The following is a 23,972-nucleotide window of genomic DNA, read 5'->3' as shown; positions in this document are numbered from 1 at the left end:
CATGTGAAATCCTAAAAAATAACAGTAGTGATTGCGGCACTTTTATTTTAGATACAGGAGCCCGTGTTAGTTTGCTAAGAGAATCTGTGGCAACTGGGGCACCTTTATGCTGTTGCAAGAGACATGTGAATTTACTAATGCGATTAATGAAACTTAATGCACTTTTTTGAACACCCTATATCAAACCTGTGACTCATTGTTCCTACTGCATTTGTCTAAAAATACAAAGGTTACATTTTTCTACATACCATCTTGTGGAGTTTCCTTTGTGGTGTGTCTAGGGGGATATTGGTGCATGCCTGAGTGTGTGGTGCGCAAACGCTTTACACATTGCCTCTGGGATAAGCCTGACTGCTCGTGCCAAGCTACCAAGGGGGGTGAGCAGGGGTTATCTTCAGCATGCAACTCACTTGCCCTGACTAAAGTGGTGGTTTTTGCATGGCTTAGGCGCTTGCCCTAGTCAACCAGAAATCCCATTTCTAACAGAACCTCCATGAAGTTGCATCACAGGCAGGGAAGAGTGGTCCTGCTCAGAAGCCCTTTCAGCCCAAGGGTTTTTGCGAGCCTGATCCTACTGCAGAGATAAAATTCTTTTTCACTGTGATATTGAGGCAAGAATGGATAGAGATCTGTCTCATAACCTGCTTTATAGAAATGCTGTGGCTGAGCACCTGCAGGACCCTGCCCACTTAAAGCCCTTGGGGTGAGGCACTAATGAGAAATTGCCCCCTTCTCTGCATAGAGGCTTTAAATTGACAAAGTGAGCATGTGATAGATTAAATTGTGAAACCAACTTGAAAGGTAAAAGAAAAAACCTTTATTGGACTCTGTCAACTCTTGATGTAAATATGCGGTGCAGAAATCAAACCGGTGGCGCTGGAGTGTAAAGTGGAGGACGGATCTGCTAGGTTTGGTCCACTTGAATAGTAATTGGGCAATATCGCTTGCTAAAAGTAAATCATTGCGGAATAATGAGCAAGGGGATACAAAACGCTTGACGTTCTCAAACCTGTGTGAATGGTTGTATTCTAGGACTCGATTTGAGAATAGAAAAATTCAATAATTTGAAAGGAAAGCGCCCGTTTTAGGTTGCTGCTGAGAATCCCCTCAGAATCCCTCAGGATGTGATGGAACAAGGGATGAATGTGTGTGCTTGTTCTTCAGAGGTGGGCAGAACAACAACTAATCAGCACACTGTACTAGCTGCCCCACTTTGGTAACAGTCAATAAAGACTTTCCTTTAAGCTTTTGCAGGCTACAATTGGAAAGAAGTACATTTCCAGTCAGGTGAGAACTTTCTGAAAAGTTTTGACGAAGTGGAGTCGGAGGGGATTCTTACTTCTCGATGTGCAGCAAGTTTGATCTGTGCTCCATATCCGACTGAGTATAGTTATGTGGAACTGCCCTAGGGATGGGAACTGTTGTCCAGGAATTGACATTCGACGTACAGTCCAGAGTATGCAAGTTGTGCCCTGGTGGGCATGTTTTTTGATTCTCTGCGTTCTTTTCTTTTTTCCCCCTGCTGCACCCTTCTTACTACCTCATGCTCTTGGTGAGTGCCTGTGTATTTTATTGGAGTTGATCAGACTACTCTGATGTCTACAGCACATTTGTAAAATTATGTTGGGACAACTTTTGAATATCCTGCTGAGAATGATGGCTGATCTGGTTCACCTGTGACAAAAAAGTTGTCGATAAGGAAATCGTGTGTCTGGTTGGTGATGGAACTTAAACGTATTATAATTAAAAAAAGAAAGGAAGTCTTCTACATGAATACTAGGGCCATGTGGCACTGTGGCGATGAAGAGGCTGACTCCACCTCCCTTTGAAGCAATGTATGCACTGAAACCACAGACCGCTTCCTTTCGCTCATCAATACATATACCTGTGGGGTCCACAAGCTAAAGGGCTGGATGGTGATAATCCGAGAGTTGGGGCTTGTAGGTACCCTTCCCCTTCCCCCTTACCCTTGGTGCTCTGAATTCTGGGCACGCGGAGGTGTCCGATGAGGATGAGCACCATGCTTTGGTGTCTAAAAGGCTGCTCTGTCGGAGCCCCTGGTCTCTTGGGCCAACAAGGCTATGGGCGAGTGTTTGCGTACATCTTGGGCGCTTGGAAAGATGAAGGACCGCACCTCTTCCTGATCTACAGTAGTAAGTCAAGATCTCTCTTTTAGAGGAGAGCAAGTGAGTGCAGAGGAGCGTCTTAGTTTGGACGGAAGAGTATGGCCGGAGTCTCTGTATGAAGAAAGACGGGGACGTATTTGAAAATAAATGACTGAATGCTGTGTGTCTATGGGAGACACAGTAGGGAGATCAAAGTACATGGGGTTGCCTGTAGAGGTTGCGTAACTCAGAGGAGTATTTCAAGGTAAAACTAACACCCCTACATTATTCCCCCATTTCAGCAAATCCTAATACCAGCATGCAATCTGTGTTTAAGAGAATCCGCGTACACAACCATCGGAGTCTGAATTTCAGATTGGGAAGGACAGAGGATCCTGCTGAAACCATAAAACACAAGCTCTCTAAGCAAAAACAAGGCACGAACAAGTATAGTGTTTTGAACACAGATTTTTAATGGGAATCACGTGGCATTATTAAACAAAGGCACAGGTGCTGGAGTTTGCGATCATGAGAAAGGGAGAAGACTTTTTTCAAATGTTGCAAGAGTGTAAACTTTTTCAGCTGAGCAACACTTTCTCACCTCAGGAGCCAAGATGTGCCAAGAGAGGCTTGAAACGCGATAGGCGAGCGCGACCTTAAAGCGCAGTTAGCCTGAGCAAGACTGAATAGCTGCAGTAGGTATGGCCACAGTAAGGCAGATGTTCATTCTACATCCACACTGTGCTTGCCTCGTTAAACACTGAAATCAGCCAATTTTAAATCTCGAAGGAGAGGTCTGAAAAGTGGACACAAACAGAAGATAGACATTTAACAAACCCCCCCCCCCCCCCCCCCCTTGTGTCTTAAAGATGGGTGACAAATTGTTTGAGCAAATCTTACTGGAGATAATGACAACCTTTTCCGGGAAACGGAACCCGTGACAATAATGCAAAAGCGCTTAAACGTTGCAGAGAGGTGTATTGAAGGAAGGGAAGTGGTTTTGATTAACCAGATGAAGAGAACACTCTGGCAAAGTGCCATAGAAACTAGTTGGATGGAGGATTTGAATTATCTCAAAATTTAGAGCTCACCCATTCCTTTCTTAGTTTCACAGGAGAGCACAGGCTTGTTCCCATACCTATATAATATTCCAGACAAGCGCTTGCAGGATTAAGTCTTGCGCTTGAGGGTGGCGTATTAAGGGATTAAAAACCGAGGTTGTAAAGAACAATAGCCAGTGCCCCTGTAAGAGAGGGAGGGAGGGAGTATTCAGTGAGCCACTTATTGTTGGATTGTGTATTCTTCACCGAGGCAAGAAAAAAGATACTTCGACCTGTGTTTGAAAAATATGAGATTCCAACTAGAGAAATGGGGCTGTAGCTGATTCATAGTCTTAGATTCTGAGATGTAGCTATCGCTGTTGGTCAATATTTGTGTAAAAGCATAAAGACCCAGCTGGTATTATCTTCCCCATAGGGTTTAAGATCTAGGTCTGTATTGGTGTAATTATACTCACTAAGGTAGGGCGCTAGGTGGCGCTGGACTGACATGGCCGCACTCTAGTGAGGCTCCAGCCGGCCATGCGAATTTAAACCCTGCAGCACCATCCTCCTGGCCAGATACAGACGGCCCAACGATACCGGCGAGTAGCGCAGTACTCTGGGACTGTTCGGTGCAACTCTGCCGAAAACTGGCGGCCCAGTGGCGGAGATATTGGCTCTCGAGGTTGCCGGGTGGAAGCGCAGTGCGTGGTGCAGATCGGCGGAGCGGCGGCCCTTGCCACTTTACACCGGGGATCTGTGAGGCCTGTTGAGCCGCGGCTGGGACGCCGGCCTGGGACCGTTGCCGCCATCGCCCCTGATCATTCGCTGAGGGGCGGTTCCCCCCCCCCCCTCTCGGGGGTCCTGCCTGCCGCTGCTGAAGGTGGTAATCGCACTGTGGGCGGGCGCTGGGGGCCTGGGCTCGGGTCTTTGCTGTGCCGGACGGGCTGGTGGTGCGCCCTGCGCCGTATCTGCCTACCTTGTCTGCTCACCCTGGGGACGAAGTGCGTTTTCTGTGCCCAGACGCCATCCGTGTGACGCCGGCAGGGACACCTGGAGCCGGCTCGAAGCAGTGGCTGGCGGTGACACCTCCTTCTCGCCCCCTCACTGGCAGGAGACGCTGGAGCCGGCCCAGTGGACAACTCTTCGGCCTTCTACTCGGCCTGGGTCTCTGATGCTCTCAGAACTGTAAGTTTGCGGCTTGGTCGTCTCTATAGCTTGGAGGGCGCGGGGGCGCTGCAGCTCCTGCTGGCCGCTGGGTAAAGTTGGGCCCCTGGACGGTCATCTGGGCAGAATACTTATGGAGGCTTTCGGCGGACGGTCTCCTGGATTGTTCCACCGGGGTCGGAGGTTGGAAGTGCGGAGTGGCACGGAGGTGTGTGTGGTCCATGGTTGGACTTCAGGGCCGGAACCTGCCGCGTCGTCCGGAGACCATGATCCCTACACGGACTGGATTTTGTGATCTGTGCTAGCGCCTACAGATAACATGGGCAAATCGGACGTGAAACAATCTACACTGCATTTTAATCCCCTAAGAAGAAAACGCGCGCGCAGTCCGCGGATGGAGGGGAGCATGGCCCCAGTGAGGAGGAGGAGGAGGAGGAGGAGGATGTAGATTGGAAGGCCCTCCTCGTGGGCATGCAGAGGAGCTTAACCTCCATTGACGCGTAGGGGGTTGCACATTTTAACATGGAATGTCAATGGTTTGGGGGACCGATTGAAGCGAGGGGTGGTGCTACAGTATCTGAAACGTCTCTCTCCTGATGTGGTTCTGTTGCAGGAGAAGCATTTGGTGGGACACTCATGCCATGCTATGAATAGAAAGGGCTACCGTTTGGTGGCCCACTCTGGTTTTACTACCGGCTCCAGAGGGGTGGGCATTTTGGTTCGATCCTCTCTCCCGCTGGAAATTGATGAGGTGATACACGACGACCTGGGGCGCTACGTGGTGTTGGTGGGCCGGTGGGAAGGACGGACTTTGTGTTTGGTTTCAGTTTATGTCCCCCCGGGGTTGCAAACCACTACCTTTGCGGACTTGGGAGGGTTGCTGCTTGGGCTCCCGGAGGGCCTCTTGCTGGTGGGTGGTGACTTCAATTCTGTGGTATCGGGTAGAGAGGATCGGCACCCTCCCAGAGACCTCCCCGGGGCGCATTCCTGGCTGGGTGGCTTTATCGACACTATGGGGCTTGTGGACTGTTGGAGATCAATGCATCCGGGGCTCACCCAATTTACATTTCACTCTGGCGTCCACGGCTCCTTATCTAGATTGGAGTATATGCTGATGCCGGCCGCCCAAGCCCAAATGATCGGGGAGGTCAGACATCTGGCCCGTGGCATCTCTGATCATTCCCCGGTCCTGCTCCACTTAGATGTGGCCATGGGGGTAGAGGGGAGGGTGGCCCCGATTAATCCCTGGTATTTGCATGACCCCACGACTCGTGCCCTTTTGGTCAAGTCTCTGGACCGTTATTTTGAGGAAAATCAGGGTTCAGTCTCATCGGCCGTAACGTTGTGGGAGGCTTTCAAGGTGGTCATCCGTGGGCAGGCCCTGTCCTTGATCTCCCATGCTAAGAGGCGTAAAACTGAGGAGGTGGTACGCCTGGAGTCGATATATCTGACTTGGAAGAAGATCTCGGGCGAGGGGTCACACGTGACAAACTCCATGCCCTTTGCCTGAAACAAGCGGATTACAGGGCGTTAGTTACGGATGCTGCCAAGCTCGCTAGTAGGGAGCAACAGGGGCGCTTGTATGATGTTGGTGACAAGGCTGGAAGGTTGATTGCATGGCTGGAGAAGAGAGAGCGAGCGAGTCGTGTGGTCCCGGTGATTGTGCGTGCTGATGGTGTGAGTGTTACGGATCCGGGGGAGATTGTGAGCTGCTTTGCGGACCATTTGCGGGACGTCTACTCTCCGGTTTCGGAGAGGCAAGAAGACGACTCTCGTCAATTGCTGCGAGATATTGCATTGCCGTGCCTTTCGGTCGATGATAAAGAACTGCTGGACGCGGCGCTTACAAACGATGAGATAGCATTGGCGATTCGCTCGATCCGTTCAGGAAAGGCTCTCGGCCCCAACGGCCTTCCGATCGAGCTCTACAAGCTTCGTCCAGATGGGTTGGCACCTCATCTCCGCGAGATGTTTATTGCTTCCCGAGAGGCCGGGGCCCTACCGCGTGATCAACGTCTAGCGACCATTGTGGTGCTCCATAAAGAGGGCAAACCGCGTGATTGCTGTGTGTCTTATAGGCCCATCTCCCTTCTAAACGCTGAACCCAAGATTCTCGCTAAAGTGCTCGCTAATCGTCTGATTAAAGTCATCGGTGACCTGGTACACCCGGACCAGTCTGGTTTTATTCCGCACCGCAACACCGCGCTGAACCTGCGGCGCCTCCATGGAGTCCTCGCGAGAGTTGACTCTATTCGGGAGCCTGCCATTTTGGCGTCTCTTGACGCCACGATGGCGTTTGACACACTGGAATGGTCATATCTCTGGGCGGCGCTGGCTAGGTTTGGTTTTGGACCTGGATTCATTGGATGGGTGAAGTTGTTATACGTGGAACCGCTGGCGCAGGTGGTGGTGAATGGTAGAGTTTCTGCCCCCTTTTTGCTTGGCAGGGGCACGCGGCAGGGTTGCCCCCTATCCCCGCTTCTTTTTGCTCTTGCGTTGGATCCCCTGGCGGCGTGGCTCCGGTGGGAACCCTCCATGATGGGTATTCGGTGGACACCGACGTTTGAGGATCGCGTGTCACTCTACGCAGATGATATTTTGCTCTGTCTCACCTCTCCGCGGAAATCGTTGATAGTCTTATTTGATGTATTGAACTCCTTTGGTCGCAATTCAGGGCTTGTCATTAATTGGGTGAAATCCTGTGTCTATGTGCTGGTTGGCGACCCCCCTCTCCTCCCGCGTGGCTGTACAATTCAGATTTCACATTCTGGATTCAAATATCTAGGTATCCACATATCCCTCGATCCGGCGGTCCGTTATGCTCTGAATCTGTTGCCCCCGCTCCAGCGGCTGCGGGCCGATGTAGCTCGTTGGCGTAAGCTCCCGCTATCACCGCTTGGCCGGGCAGCCTTATTCAAAATGATGTCTCTTCCACGCTTTCTGTATGCATTGCAGAATACGCTGGACGTGGTGCCCGCCCGATATTTTAGTGAGGTAGAGAGCTTACAGAGGCAGTTAGTTTGGGATGGGAGACCGCGCATTGCTCTCGCTAAATTGACCCTACCGTGGTAAGACGGTGGCATAGCTCTCCCTGATATTAGACGATATTATTGGGCGTCCCAGTTGGTGGCGGTGAATCATGGGACATACGGCCCTGCGGTGAACCCCGCGTACGAGATGGATAAGCTACTGTTGCCGGGCAGAGATTTCAATAGGGCGCTTTATTCTACGAAGGGAAGTACTAAATTGACCGGTCCTACGAAAAATGCGGTGCGTGCCTGGCGTTGTGCCACCGCTGCTACGGGATGGACGGGCCGTCTGTCTCGTGCGACTCCACTGTATGCGTCGGACGCGTTGGGAGGTTTATGGCGTTCGAAAGGCTTTGAGAAGTGGGACTTGATCGGAATTAGTCGTGTGGGGGATCTTTGGACGAAGGGCGCTTTTAAATCGTTTGACGCTCTTCAGATGGAATATAAGCTGAGCGATAGGGAGTTCTTTCGTTATGCGCAGATGCGCCACGCGTTACTCTCAGCTTTCCCGAATCCTGCAGTTACCCCCGAGGCCTCCCCGTTGGAAGATCGTCTGCTTGATGGTTACCTGCCAGATAGTACTATTTCCCTGATCTACAAAAAACTGATTAATACTCGAGCGGACCTTCTCACACATTTGCGAGAGGTCTGGGTCGCTGATGGCCTAGAGTTGGATGACGAGGACTGGGTCGCGGCCGTAGCCTCACCGAGGGAGGTTGCTATACCGGCTCGCCTTCGATTTGTGCAGTTGAAGATACTACATAGGGTATATGTCACCGGTCCCCGCTTGCTTCACATGGGTTACACAAGTGATGGTTTATGTCGGCGCGGTTGTGGCTTGCTTGGTACTTTTCTTCATATTCTGTGGGAGTGCCCGAAGGTGATACGTTTCTGGACTGGTGTACATGCAGTGATGGAGGAGGTTACGGGTGTGGCGCTGCTCCCTGAGGCTCGGCGATGTGTGTTGAATGTGTGGGAACCGACTGACTGCGATGTGGCGCAAGAACGTTGGATGACTTTGGGCAACATGATCGCTAAAAGGGACATTGCGCAGCTCTGGGGGTCCGGCCGGCCCCCCACAGTTACGAAATGGAAAGAAAACATGGATTGGTGCATGTTCCGAGAGAAGACGGTTTACGTGGCCAGAGGCAAGCCTAGGGCATGGAGTAAGATGTGGGGTCCCTGGAATTCCTATTGGGGGGATATCTGCGCCCCCCCCCTTGGTGGTCGCACCAGACGTAACGATGTCCCCTTGACTTTGATGTTCCTGGTCGCTTTGCGGGAGGGATGACCGAGCCTCTTCCTGCCCCCCGTGCCCTTTTTCACGCAAATAAATGTGTAATTGGCTTCGTTGTCACTGTTGTCCCCCGCCCATGAGAGAGCAAGTCCCTGTTAATGGAGTTCTTTTGCCTGGTGTAAGTTTCTTTTTGTGTTTTATTTGTAAAAAGTTAATAAGAAACCTTTCTGAAATACTATGTTCAGTTGTGGGCGGCTGCAGCCGTTAGGTGTGCGGTTCGCTTCGGCTCTTCTAACTGCTGTATTGTTGTTTTCTCTACATTAGCGGCCGGCCCGGGCGGTTGTAGGCCCATGACTGTCAATATTCGATGTGTAAATAAAGGTTTTTAAAAAAACAAAAACCTCCATTGACGCCAAGATCGATAATATGAACACTCGTCTGGATGCGGTGGTGCACCGGCTGGATCAGCACGGGGAGCGCCTGAAGGAAGCGGAGGGACTGATATCAGAACTAGAGGACGGGGCCGGGACCGGCGCAACTAAACTTTCTCAGATGGACCGGCTGCTTAAGGTCATCGCAGAGAAGAACGAGGACTTGGAGGAGGCGCGTTCTCGAAAGAACAATGTCCGCCTGATTGGCCTTGCAGAGTCCAGTGGCGGTGGCCGCATGGAGGAGTTCATAGAGCGTCTGCTGATGGACAAATTCGGGCGGGACTCTTTCTCACCACAGCTGGTAGTGGAGCGTGCCCACCGATCCTTGGGGCCTCGGCCGGTCCCTGGGGCTCTGCCGCGCCCTGTCATCATCAAGTTCCTCAATTACAGAGATCGCAACACCCTGCTGCGCCTGGCCCGGGAGAAACAACCGATTCTGCATGAAAATACCACTATCTCGTTCTATCCGGATTTCACCCAGATGGTACAGGAGGCCTGCCGCAAGTTCGCGGGAGTGAAGAAGAAACTGCTACAGCGAGATATTCCATATTCTATGCTGTATCCCGCCAAGCTAAAGATCACTCACCATGGCAAAGCTCTCTTCTTCGGTAGCCCACAGCAGGTGGAGGACTTCCTAAAAGAACAGCAATCTTCCGCCTCTCAACGGCGCAGCCCTGGGGCGAGGTCTGGGTCCCGATCTCCGACGTCTGCTCCGGACTGATGAGTACTAATGTCATGGTCTCTTCTTTTTCCTTTCTTATATTCTTCTTTCTCTCTCCTCATTGCCCACGCTTCCTCGCTCTCTTCTCTCCCCTTTGCTCATGCCTTCTTCCAGCTGCAGATATGGACTGGCTGAACTCACGGGACGATTGCTTTGAATGTGGTGGGGGCTATTCCAGTCTTTTGACTTTTCTTTGAACTTGAAGGGGGCAGGAGGGCATCGAAACCAAGGGTCCCACTCGTAACTTTACCCAATACTTATGATGTACTGGCAAGGAAATGGACGCTACTATTCGCCTTGGCACCCGCCCCTCGCCCAATGTGGTGGCGGTGCAGTGGGTGCAATAATGGGATAGGGGAAGGTAGGTCCAGCTCACTGGTGTCTCCCGGAGAGGGAATACCCCACAACACTGGTTGTTTGTTATAGGGGATGGGAGGGGTCTGGATCCCGACAGGTTTGGGCTGTTGCGGTGGGAGGGGGAGGGACGGGACATGGAACCACTGACAGGGGAACAGTTTATAAGGAGGGTCTCCTCCGACGAGTTGGGGAAGTCGGCCGGAATGGGAGAGAGGGGGGGGGGGGGGAATGTAAATGCAAAACCACACTTGAACATCGGACCACACACTCTTATACACTTGGGTTTGACGTCTTACAATCCCCGTGTTGGGGCCTGAGGGCAGCGGTACGACATCTTACTAGCATGGGAGGGGATGGGCAGCAGGGTTTCGAGGCTCGGCTGCGAGACATGCTTAGACCTAGCATCTGGTGCCCCTCCGTGTGATGGCACAAGGGGAGAGATTGGCACAGCAAGACCCGCATAGTAGAGTCGATGTCTTGACGTGGAACATACGGGGGTTGGGAGACCCGCGTAAGCGTCGGCAGTCCTGGGTTATCTTGATCGCCATCAGATACACATCGCATTGCTGCAGGAAACCCACACGGATCCCCGTTGATTACCTACATTTGCATCTAGATGGGCTGCTTATGGCCTTTTTTCTTCATATTCAACATACTCCAGGGGAACAGCCATATTAGTCAGGAAACACACTCCATTTGTACCTCTAGGGGAAAAAACTGACGTTGAGGGACGATTCTGTGTCGTGTGGGGACAGATGGGAAACGCTACCATCACCATTGCATCCTCCTATGGGCCCAACATTGACGAACCCACACACTTTATCTCCCTGTGGGAAGTCATACTGGATATAGGATTCACGCACCTGATCTGGGGAGGGGATTTTAACGTCACCCTGAACCCTGCTCTGGATCGATCTAATGCAGACACTACACATCACCCTCGCTCTCAGGCCTACATTTCTGACTTAATGGCTCATCATTTGCTGCTTGACGCCTGGCGCCGCATTCACCCGGATACGCAGGAGGGCACACACTGTTCGGCGCCGCATTCCACCTGGGCTAGGTTAGATTATATGCTACTATCCAGGAGTCTGGGGTCCTCACTGTTGGGCGCACAACACTTGCCTCGTACCCATTCGGACCATGCACCCGTGCTGATCACCCTGGCTAGAACTGGATTGGTCGGCGCTCCGCTTCCATGGCGCATGCAGCCTAATATTCTCCTAGATGAACTTTTTAAGACTGAAATGTCCCAGGAGTTCACAGAATTTATAGATCGGAATAGGGGGTCGGTGGACTGCGTGGCGACGGTGTGGGAGTTCAAGGTCACTGCTGAGAGAGAAGTCTATTTTCGTGGTAAGCATTTCACTGCGCAAGCGTATGGGGAGGGGGAACGGCCCGACAGATTCCTGGCGGGAGCGGTCCGCCCCCGCGCTGCGCCAACCACATACTGGAGGTCAAAGCCCCTGACGGCACCATGCAGCGCGATACGCTTTCTATACTCTCCACCTTCGTATCTCATTATTCCGACTTGTACACATCCAAGCGTGAGTCGCCATTAGAGATATCCGAGTACCTGTCGGAGCTTACCCTCTGATGGATATCCGACGCCCAGCGGGAACTCCTGGCGGCTCCCATAGGGCTAGCCGAAATTAAAGAAGCCATAATGCAAACGGCATCGGGCAAGACGCCGGGTCTGGATGGCTTCCCTATCGAGTACTACAAAACCTTCATTGACCCATTAGCGGCAGTTCTACAAGAAGTGTTTGAGGAGGCGAATGAGACTGGATCCTTGCCACCCAACACGTCATAGACCCTAATAGTCTCTCTTCTCAAGCCAGGAAAGCCCCCAGACTGCTGCGATTCCTACAGGCCCCTTTCTCTCATCAATAGCGATGTGAAGATCCTAGCCAAAGTCCTAGCGAACCGCGTTAATCTCTTGATCGGAGATTTGATTCTGCCGGACCAGGTGGGGCTTATCCCCGGCAGATCTACCTCCCACAACTTACGGACGCTTTTCTCGGTCTTGAACAACGCTGATCCCTTTCTCGCCCTGGTGGCGGTGTTCCTAGATGCCACCAAGGCATTTGACTCGGTCGAGTGGGACTACCTTCATTTGATTCTAAGAAACCTGGGCATGCCATTGGCATTTTCCAGATGGTTTCAAATCCTGTACCGCTGCCCCATGGCAAGAGTCCTTATTAATGGTTGTGTCTCTGATCCCTTCCTCGTCACCAGGGGTACTAGGCAGGGATGCCCACTGTCGCCACTCCTTTTCGCCTTAGCAATAGAACCGCTGGCGTCCCGCCTTAGGCAGAATTACCTTGCGGCATCCCTGAGATGCCAACGGCGGCAAATTTTATTATCACTCTATGCGGATGATCTCACACTATATATCAAACATCCCCGGGATAATTTAAACCCTATACTCAGAGAATTCGTTAGATTTGCGCTGTACTCGGGCTACACATCAATTGGGGTAAATCCGCTATCTTCCCTCTTACGGAAGGTATTGACAGAGTCCTGCTTGACTTTCCACTAGAGTGGTGTGATACCGACGTGAAGTACTTGGGAGTGTGGGTTTCCAGGGATCGGCAAGAGGTGATGCGCATGAATTATGGTAGGGCTCTTGAAGCTATACGCTCGAACGTGGTCAGGTGGTTGACCCTACCGTTGACCATGGCTGGTCGGATCTCACTTATAAAGATGGTTATACTCCCCAAGCTGCTCTACCTCTTCCTCAATATACCGTTTCATCCGGGTGGATATTTCTTTAGGGCATTACGATCAGAACTCATCCGTCTGGTGTGGGAAGGGAAAAGGCCGCGGCTTAAGTGGACTGTGCACGCGCGCCCGTACTTACAAGGTGGGTTCGATATACCTGATTTCGAACTTTACTATAACTGCGCCCAGGCACACTATGCGTACTATTGGTACCGGCCTTCCCCTTTCATGCCACAGACAGCGGTGGAACACTGGTTGGGGGACCCGGTCCTGCTTGAGGGGGCGGCCCTTGCTGAAGTGCCTTCGTCTCGCGCGGACCGCAACCCCGTGCATGCCACAGCACATGCTTGGAGTGTTATTGCTGGTCACATGGGCGTGCCGCTCCTTTATTCCCCACTGATGCCCCTGGTGTACCACCCGACCCTCCCACTCTTAGGAGAAGGGCTGTTCCAGAGAATAAAACTAAAAATGGGGATTATGTGCTGGGGTGACCTATTCCATGAGGGTAGGTTTCGTGACCTCCCGCTCCTCTATGGGGATACTGTCCCCACCCCCCTGGAGGTTTTCGCTTTTATCCGGCTCCGTAGTGGGCTACAGAAAATATTGCCGGCATATCCGGCTGAGCCTACTGTTCTGGAATGGTTCCATTATCTGCTTGACTCCTCTTCCCCATCGCACATGGTCTCCTCGCTTTATCGGCGCCTATATAACCGTATTGGGGGGGAGGTGTTGAGGTCCCGCGCCTGCTGGGAGGCTGAGATCGGCATCGCTTTTACGGATGACCAGTGGGAGTTCTGCTGTTTGCAAACTGAAATGATCTCCTCTAGTAGTAGGTTTCGCGTTATCCATTACAAGTTCCTGCATCGCCTCTACTGCACTCCGGCTCAGATGCACAGGTTTAATCTTCGCGATAATGACCGCTGTGACAGGTGCCACTCTCCTAGATCGGATTTCCTACACCTGGCCTGGACCTGCCCGAGCATAGATGAATATTGGAGCCGGGTCTATGCAGCCCTGGGGGAAATGCTGGGGTCCCCGCTGCAGCCCTCTCCTTTACAGGCATTACTGGGGTACACCCGAGACATACCTAAGCCAGATCGCTGCTTTGTTACTAGTGCGTTATTGCTTGCCAAGCGCCGTATAGTGTGTCGATGGGGACGGGGGAGAAGCCCCAAGTTTAAGGAATGGCTGCGGGATTTGCTCACCTGTCAGGAAAATGTCCTTTTGTACTGAGTTGCTTCCGCCTGCGTCCCGCCCCCCTGACATTTGGGGACCTCTGACACGGTACCTCGCTGCGAGCGGCGATCGCCCTCTGCTACCGCTGAGTGATAGCTCCCCTACTGTCTGCTTTCACTGGGAGGGATGTGCCTCGTGGGTGCCTTTCGGGGATAGAATCACATGCTACCTGTCCTTCCTATAGCGATTCTGCTGGGACAAAGTCTTTCCTGGGGGGTAACTGCTCGTTGCCTGAGGCGTTTCCCTTTCACGCCACTCCCCTGCACTACCACAACACCGGCACTCCTGGGACGGATGGGGTGAAGTCTCCCCCCCTCGAGAGGGGGGGTGTGGGGGTGGGGGGGTCGGGAAGGGTTGTACAGCTAGATGTGTCCAGGGGCATGCCGCATACTGAATGAAATCGTGGAGTGGGTCTGGCTGGGGGGACCGGGTTTCCTACTGGGCTGTTCGGTGACCTGGGAGGCCCATCGGGGGGGGAAGGGTTGCTATGAACATGTAATTGTCTCAAGTGTACGATATCAAGCAGACTGTTGATATTCAGATGTCTCCGTATATGGACAAGTGTGTTGCATTACTGTTTTTTTGATGAATAAATTCTAAATAAAGAGTTAAAAAAAATAATAATAATTATACTCACTAAGGTGACATCAAGTAAATTAGAGACTATCCTCATAGGAAGGTTGTGGAAAGCTGCTATGCATATTGCACTTTAAAATCCTGATTGGGGTCAAATGTACTGTTTGCTATTTCGTTAAATGCACATTGGACTTTAAATTGCTGATTGGGTAAAAAGTAACTGGTTTTCTATTGGTTAATTTTGTACTATTTTTAGTGAAAGGTTTGAAATGTATTGGGTCTGGATAGGGAAAATTTCAAAGTTTATATAGTTGAAACTGTATCATCTATAAGTAGTCGTGGTTGAAGGATGCAAACACGCATTGTTGTTTTAGGTTACTAAAAGTATCAGTTTTTTTCCTTTTTTTTATGAACTGGAAATGTGTGTAATATTTTTATAGGAACATATATTTCTTGGAAATAAATTATTCCTGAATCTGAAAAAGAAACCCTCTTCTGCCACCTCCCAGTCACTCCCCTTTTGTCCCTTCAGTGTTCCTTAAAATGTACATTTAAAACCATTAGAAACTTTAAGTTTGTCTGGAGAATGTCCTAACATCAAAGCATGGGTCAGACAATCTAAAGAGATTTCCAGAACTGGCATGCACTTGTGGCCTTTAGAACTCTACACAGAACCCTTAATTATAAAGTGGTTATGAGCGTGCTTACTTAGCATACACCTTTTGGTATGTTAATGTTTTGATAGTTCACATCTGGCACTATAGTATTGGTGTAGTGCCAGCACACCTTCTTGATTTGATCAGACAACTTCTGAGCCTGCAAAGTGCCTTTCCACGTTTCTAGTCGAACCGCTAAGTTCACCTGTAAATCCAAATTGCAACGAAAAGAGCAGCCCATCCAAGTTCAAATATTTGATAACGTTTAGGCAGAGTTTGAATACTTGCTTCCTTGTGCTTATGTTTGGTTGCAAACCTGTCTGAACAATCGCACAATAGAACATCCAAGGCAAACCAATGCGGTGTAAGCTATTTTTAGGTTTGATGTGACTGCGGTATGCTGGCATGTACAACTTCGTTTGCCTAATTGGGCTGAGTAATGTTTATTTCTATTTTCTGTTTCTTCCAGTTGCCTGAATGGAAGGTGATTGGATTGGGCGAGCAGCTTCATGCTCTGGAAGAGGATGTGGCACAGTTGAGTGTGAAATTGCTTTCCTTGATCGATGAAAATGCATCCTACTTCAGGTTGCCCGTCCTGGGTGCAGACTTGGATGCAGAAATGGTTCGACTTCAATATCTGTCCTCCAAGCAGGAAGAGGTGGTGTGCCAGATCCTGAAACAGAGGTCCCGGCAAGATGTGCTCACTCTGGCTCTGGATGTGGAACTGCACAATCATGGCCAAACTGCACGTTTGGTTGAGGAAACTAGGAGTGACTTGAGGGCTAAAATCTCTGGTCTAGAGGAACGTTTAACACATATGGGAAACCCTAGTATCTTATCCCAAATACCTCTTCGTCCCCGAATTGAGAGAAAAGACCAAACTGTGATGAGGTAAGGCCCATCCAGGTCGCGAGATATTTCAGTTCAGCTGCTTAATTGATAGTTACACTACTCCCGATGTGCGATTTGTTTTAGGAAATTCATTTTGCTTGAATGAGAACTGAAACAGCTTTCTTCCCCTCAGTGGTGCAACTCCCCTTTTTTGGTTTAAACATAACACTGATAGAAGATGAAGATTGTACAACACCAAGTTAATTAGGTTTTCTTAATTTTGCCATTAACCTACTCCAGTCTGTAATTAACACCGTCTTTCTTGTGCCTTTGCCTTAGCTGTCTTAACAGATATGTTCTCATTTTATTAAAAGTTTTGGTATGGTGCTTGTTTAAGGGGAACTACCCATGTCCTCTCTTTTTATCCAATAGTTTGTAGTGCTAGTGGTTCTTTGATACATTCGGGCATTGGCGAGTGGTTTCGAAGTACCCCAGTTATATCAAGGATGTTCATTTGGTTTATTTATTTGACTAAAAGTTCTCCGTGGCCTTCAAAACTGCTTCGGTTCATGTGCACTTTGCTTGATGTGGTGGTCCCTTGAATATGTTCCCTTTTTAACATTCTTCTCATATTGGCTTGCAGGTAGGAGGACTATGTTTACAAAAATGAACTGTATGATATTGTTTTTTTAATTTTTTATTTTACAGAGTTTTATATAGCACGAACTTGATCCGAAGTTATCGGGTATCAGAAAGCTTTACATAGCGCCAGTTGCATTACATGAGGACACATTCATTTTTGTCAGGCACGGGGAGATTAAGTGATTTGCCCAAGAGCACAGGATGTTCAGCATCCTTGCCGAGACTCGAACCCGGTTCCCCAGATCCGAGGTCGACCGCCCTAGTCGTTAGGCCAACTCCCCTCCCCGTTTTTATCGATCGGAGACAGCACCATTGTGTCTTGGGCCCAAATTCAACCTTTCTGTTAAGTGCCCGAACTCGCACTTCAGTGAGCAAAGCGCTTGCTTTATATATCGAAGGAGTTCATTGTTAGGAGGATTCACTGTAATGCGATCTGTATTAGACAAGCAGGAACTGTTTCTTGGCTCCCTCACAGAGCCCAGAGAAATTGGAAAACCTAATTATAGAGGGGAAAAAACACCAATTTAGGTGATATTTCTCGAGTCTGATAGTCGAGTAAATTTTCTTACAGAGGTGCAAGTTTACAAATTGTTGCAGGAGATATGACTTCATTTTTGTCCCTTGCAATACAACTTATATATGATCTGTTTGATTATCGTAGATAGTACATACATTGTTTTTTGCAAACCTATTTTATCGAATTTTGTACTTTTGCATAATGCTTGCACATGGCTAATGGGTATGCATCACAGGAGACCGCTGCGCAGGGTAGGATAAACAATGGATAGTAGAAAGGAATATTTAAGCATCGGAAGATCGCCCCTTCTGTCCCACATCCAACACCATGGTAGTACCGGAGTGCATAACAGTGGTTACATTTCAGGCTTATAGTCTACAAACAGATGAACAATTCCATGCTAACCCAACAATGATCCCTCCCACCCCTTCACTTCCCCGTACCCCTATGGTGTCTTGCATCACATAATAGGGCGGTGGTAAAAAGGAAATGCAGGAGGATAGGGCATCTATGTAGCCATTTGGGTGTGACTTGATCAACGTGGCCGGGGTGCACTCAGTGTCTGTGATCATCTCATTTCCTAATCAGCATTCTGGATAGTGAGAGCAGACCTTGGATCCATCATTCAGAAGCCATGTTCCCAGGGCTAGCAGGTGGGGTTCGCATTCAAGATGAATAGGCGATGTCCTCCTCATTCCCTCCCCCCCCCCCCCCCCCTCTCGCATCGTTTCTATGAGGCTCCCCCGTGCTCTAGCAAATTCTAGTAATCCTATGTCCCTCTTTGCGACTTTGAGGAGTGTGCCCCCTCTTGTTCTCTGAGCTAAGGAGATCTGCCTTCCATCAATCAGTCTGTAGTCCGGTGGGGGCTGTCCATTGGATTGTTATGCAGCGTTTGACCAATATCAATGCGAGATCAATGAAACAGGATTCCAATTTCTTTTTGGACAGCCTGGGATAAACCCAAGTATACAAGTCATAGGAGATAATTCAGTGTGATCGTCCGTAACATCTTTTAGGAAATGGTGTATCTCGACCAGTAGCAATTCAGCAGTGGACTTCCCCCATATCATGTGCAACATTCCCGCCCCCTCTCAGTGGCACCTGGGGCATTCATGCTTTGTGTGAGGGAAATGGGTATTAGGTCTGCCAGGAGTAAGGTATGCCAGTTGGAGTACATAGTAGTTGATTAAGTTAAATCATGCATTGCGGGATACTTTTGGGATAATTAATTGGGTTTTAGTCCAGTCCCCCTCAGTTATTGAAGCTGCTGTATCCTCCTCTCATTTATCTTTGAGCTGTGTGAGTGGTTGGGTCATAGCTGTTCGTAGTGTAGGATATAGGCCTGATACCAGTTTGTGTGTTGCCTCCGTAGAGCAGAGAAGGGGCAGGCCTGGTGTGTCGGGGGGGTTTGGCACCTCCCCTTCCCCAGTGTAGTCACATGTCAGCTAGTAGGGGGCCATGGAGCAGGAAATGACTTGCTAAGACATTGTATTCTTATCTAAACCTGTTAAAGGTTAGCCGGTTCCCATCCCGGAACAGGTCAACAACCATCTCAAGCCCTCATATCTACCCATCTTAGTAGCCTTAGAGGTCTTCAAACTTTTGGAAGTTGAGCCCCCCTAGCTGAATTTTTTTCAGATGTTGGGTCCCCCCACCACCTGACAGAAATTTCTGGAATCTGGTACACTACATAACGCGCATAACCCGGGCCATATCCGGCAAATAATGTTCCACAATAAGAGTGTTTAGTAAACTGCAGGTTTGTGAGTGGGTGTGGTGAAATGACAGAAGCTTATTACACCACTCAAAACATAATTTTCCAAGATAAAATGTGCGCAAATTATTTTTACTAGGATGCTTTGCCTTACACATGACATAGATTGATAATAGCACCACCAACATAAATGTGACGGGTGTGCCTGTTTTTCGCCACAGAGATGGTCAATCTGTGGATGGATTTTTGCTACTGCCATCCTCAGGTTGTGCTCCACATCCAGTCTTGAACAGTAATTAGTCTTTATTATCGCAAGTGCTGAGAACCCAATCTCACATAAATAGGATGAGCTGAAAGGCAAGAGTTTTGATCGCAGTTTCTCTCAAAGCTGAATATTCTGCAGACATTTTCAGCCAACTAAGTAACTGTAAGGGAGACAGTGTTGACAGATTTTTCGAGCACTCCCTAGCTCAGAGCTCATACACGAGAAACAATTCTTCTCTAGAAATCATTAACAAACATTTTAGGCAGCATTTAATGGGATAATTGCCCACCAACCAGTTATGGATCCGAAGACAAAGGTGAAAGTCCACAGAGAGGGCGCTGAATGAACAACTAATTGAGAATTCCTTAGTGGTATGATAAGTTGCCTACCTGAAGCAGTGGTGGTTTAGTACACGTCGGGCTTATGTTTAAAAAAAAAAATAGAACTAATAATAAATTAATGATGTTACCTATTTTACTTCAGCTCAATGTTGTCTGACAGACTTTGTGGTGGCAGGTACATGTTAAGAATTATTCGTGACCTTGACCTCTCTCGAGTCCCGGTGAGTGTTGCGGCTGTGAGAGCGTGAGCCAAGATTCATGCCTGCATAAGAGTATTTGTAATTCCTAACACCTCCAAGTGCGTGACAGCTAAGACACACAACTCTGGATATCTAGTCCAGACCTTTTGTGTTCTATAGTCCTGATGTTACTATGGGCCACTGTATGTTGCGTGGCACAACCTAAAGTGCCTCTGGGTGGTTGATAAATATTATTAAGTAACTACTCTACATAACTCAGCATGCTAACAATGCAAATGCTAATTATTGAATTAGTACCTTCAGGGCATGAAATTAGAGTGCATTGTTGTTATTTTGCTTTTACATAGCGGTTGCTACAGTACGTTTTGTCATTTCACGCTGCATAGGAAAACAGCCATCTCTCTCTCTGAAGCTCTCCTTCATTTGATCTCTATCACACTCTTCCTCGTATTCCGTTCCTCTCTTTTCTGTTCTATCTCACTTAGTTGCTCTTTCCCTTTTCTCTCTCATGCTCGCCATCATCAGCGATCCTCACACTTGACACCTGATTTACGCTACTAATTTATACATGAATAAGCACTGGTGTGGGTTAAAAACAGATGAGGATAGAAACATACACCAGGTGCTTATGTACAGCCCCACAAAAGTACAAGAAAGAAGAGTTGCTGTTCTGCTGGGAAGTGACATACTCTGCGTTGCATATGTTGCTGCTGTCAGTGCTATGCCACTAAAAGTAGTTCTGTTTGAAGTATCTGTTCCCACGTAGAGTAATGTACTTCTGCTGAACAGTACCTGATATATTGAAAATCGGTTCATTAAAAGTATTGCTTGCTTCTAAACAGGCCAGGCACTTCGCACAAGAATATATTAGGTTTTATAGCGAATGACCAGTTCTGTCCCATTTAAAGTATTACAGTCTTTATTTCAAGCCAGTGTTTGCCGGTAGAACCCACCAACACACATTTTAGGTACTAGCACTTATGTTTTCTTAACATATAATTTGATCCCAAGTAAGAGAAAATTCAAAAAGGGAAAAGGAGGAAGAGAAAAACGGAAAGATAGTGACAAAGGGAGAAAAAAGAGGAAAATGAATGTGAAAGTGTGAGGTAAAGGGGCAGGCAGTTCTGGCGGTGAATGCTAGAGGCATGAGGTGAAATCAAGACAACGCAGCCTCAGTATTCACCACCTCGACCTTTGAAAGCACTGATCACGTTCTTCTGAGGAATGTTTAGCAGGGCACTTATTATTTTACAAATTAAGCACTGTCCTAATTCGTAGAGCTGAAATGCTTCAACTGCAGTTGGAGGCAAGGAGCCTCTGCTGTGAAATCGAACGCAAAAGAACAGGACTGTCCATTCCTCTGCTTTCGGTTTTAGCAGAGGAGAGCGACTTCCTGCCTCCCACTGCAGCTGAAGCATTTCAGCTATATGAATTAACCCCCTCCTGGGACGGTTAATGTGTCTGCTCTTAACATAACACATAACACATGGTGTCGCTCCCCCCTGGGGGGGCGTGCCCCACAGATTGAAGAACTCTGCCTTAATCTGTGTTCTTTTGTTAGGGCAGCCGGGACCCGTAGAGGAAACGTGGATGAGAAGGGCACAAGAGTATGTGACTTCTGGAGGGCGCACACCCAACAGGGTGTAATTACTTTCAGGTCGCTACGATTCCATTTCCAAGGGCATCACATTTGGGGTCTAGAAGGAGGGACAACAATGTGTCTGGGGCGGGGTGTCGGGGTCATCCTCGGTTCCCCTTCCGCATCTCCTTTTAGACAGCACAGCTACTATTGCAGCTGAGCTACACGGGGTATGCAGTTCCTAAGGGGACGGGGAAGACCGGTCTTTCTTCGTGATACCCTCACACACCCCGAGGGATGTCATGCTTCATCATTGGGCTTTGCTCCTCGTCGGGCCGGCACTGCCATACCCGACGGGCTCAGCGTAAACTGAGCTCTTTGACGGAGATCTTTTTAGAAGAAGCCGTGGGGTGCGTGCGGGTGAGAGGTCAAGGGTAGTGCACGTGTAGTGGATATTAAAATAAGTCTGGAGCAGTCCTAGACAAAAAGGCTTAATGTAGTTCCAGCTTGGTTAAAAATATGTGGATGCTCTATGTGGATGCAATGTTCCTAGAGGGCTATCGCTGTGAGATGGGTCGACATGTTTCGTGCCCTCCTTCGGGGTGTGTGAGGGCATCACGAAGAAAGACCTGTCGTCCCCGTCCCCTTAGGAACTGCATACCCTGTGTAGCACAGTTTACTAGGAGCCCTGTATGCAGGACCTATTTAAATAACGGCTCCTGGTCCCAAAACCCCTCTTTTTTTTACCATTGCAGCTGAGCCACCAAACCAAAGTTGCTAAGGAGTTGTACTGCCATCTCCAGGTCTTCCCTCCTGTTCCCTATAAAAAGCATCCTATCATCTGCATAAAATATAATATAATGTGTGATCTCGTGGGTACATATCCCTGTGAAATGGTGGCCCAATTGAGCTCTATATGCCAGCGGTTCCACTGCATTGGCGAATAATAATGGGGACTTGGATAGCCCTGTCTGGTACCCTTTTCTACTAAACACTATTCATAAATCACCGTCCCCGTTCTCACTCTCGCAGTGGGAGTAGAATATAGAAGTCGCATCCAGCGAAGGAGTCCCCGCCCCAGACCCATTTGTGATATGACAGCATAGAGCTCGTCACACTATGCTCAGAGGTGAGGTTAAGAGTGAGTGTGTTCATATTATGTCACCAGATAGGATGAGTACTCCATGCCTTCACTGTGATTTTAAATTTCCCCCTACTCTTCTTTCTTCTGTAACCATAGAGGACAAGGAAAAGATTATGATGTTATTACTTGTCGATCCCTTCCCAAACATTCGACTGAAATACACTTACTTCTAGAAAATAAGAGCCCAGATGTTCTGTTTCTAACTGAAACATGGTTAAATAAGGACTCGTACTCTGCTATAGTTCAAGCTCTCTTCCGCCCCCACCCCCCCTCCCCCTCCAACTATGCCATTCTGAGGCAAGACCGTGACAGCGGTCGAGGTGGTGGAATTGCCATCATTTATAAAAATAATTATAGATGCAGGTCCACTATAAACCCTTTACCTGATTGAGAGCTTAGCTTTTGCAATCATTTTTTCGCCTAACTGCACCTTTTCAGGAATTTTTAATATATCGCCCCCAGCAGTATTGGGCGACTTCTGCAAAGAACTCCAGATATTGTAGCGAACTGTGCCAGCCTTTCACCAAATTTTTCAATTTTGTGTGATTTCAATATACATTTCGATGACCTGTATTCCACCTCTACACTGGATCTTATTGAAGGTCTGGAAACGTTTCAATTTAAGCAAAGAGTGTATGGCCCCACCCATAATCAAGGGCATCTGCTTGACCCCATATTCACGAATCTACAGGACCTTGTGGTGGCTGATTCCATCCCGGTCCCCTGGTCGGACCATTTTCTACTATTACTTATCAGGACCCCACAGGACTCCCTGTTGCCTTTCGCTAGAACTAAAAAGTGTGGTCGCATCTGGTCTAAACTTCCCTTCGAAAACTGGGCAACAGAGTTAAAAAACTCAACTCCTACACCTAATACTAACCCCATTGTCGCTAATGACAATTTTAACAGTTGGCTTGAATCTTCTTTGGAACTAGTCCTCCCTAGGAAAGAATCCTGCCATCGAGTAGGATTCAATAACAAAGTTTGATATGATATGATAGAAAATTTATATTGCGCAAGACAATAACCCGCAGGTATCAAGGCGCCTAACAAAACAAAGATGGAAATGTACATCCTTACACATAGGCTCGCAGGAAGAGGCGAGTTTTAAGGGCACTTTGGAATATCTGTAGGGAGGGTAGGGACCTGAGATCCAAAGGAAGATCATTCCACCATTTAGGAGCCAGAGTGGAGAAAGCCCTGCCACCCCACTTGGCTCTTCGTATGCGGGGGACTGTCAGGAGCAGTTTCCTGGAGGAACGCAAGTCCCTTCCAGGAGTATAGTGGGAGATGATAGAACCAACTCCCGTGTCGCTGTTCTTTGCAATGGCTCTATAGGTCATGCATAAGACTTTGAACCGTACTCGGTGCTCTACCGGTAGCCAATGCAGCGCTTTCCTGGCCAGTGTGGCCGAGGAGCGTCTGGGGACATCCAGAACAAATCTGGCTGCGGCATTCTG

General features: G+C 48.9%; 1 protein-coding gene across 4 annotated transcripts in view; it reads left to right on the top strand.

The window, feature by feature from the left end:
- LOC146821059 (HAUS augmin-like complex subunit 3) overlaps nt 1-23,972 on the top strand; it is a 291,423-nt gene that overhangs the window by 151,638 nt on the left and 115,813 nt on the right. For all 4 annotated transcript variants that reach the window (XM_085612014.1, XM_085612013.1, XM_085612016.1 and 1 more), the window contains one exon: nt 15,749-16,170. In XM_085612014.1, the coding sequence (XP_085468140.1) occupies nt 15,749-16,170 (422 nt within the window). The remainder of the gene's footprint in view (nt 1-15,748; nt 16,171-23,972) is intronic.

The sequence above is a fragment of the Triturus cristatus genome, chromosome 6 (assembly GCF_964204655.1).
Source record: "Triturus cristatus chromosome 6, aTriCri1.1, whole genome shotgun sequence".
NCBI lineage: Eukaryota > Metazoa > Chordata > Amphibia > Caudata > Salamandridae > Triturus > Triturus cristatus.
This window is presented reverse-complemented; position numbering and strand designations above follow the sequence as displayed.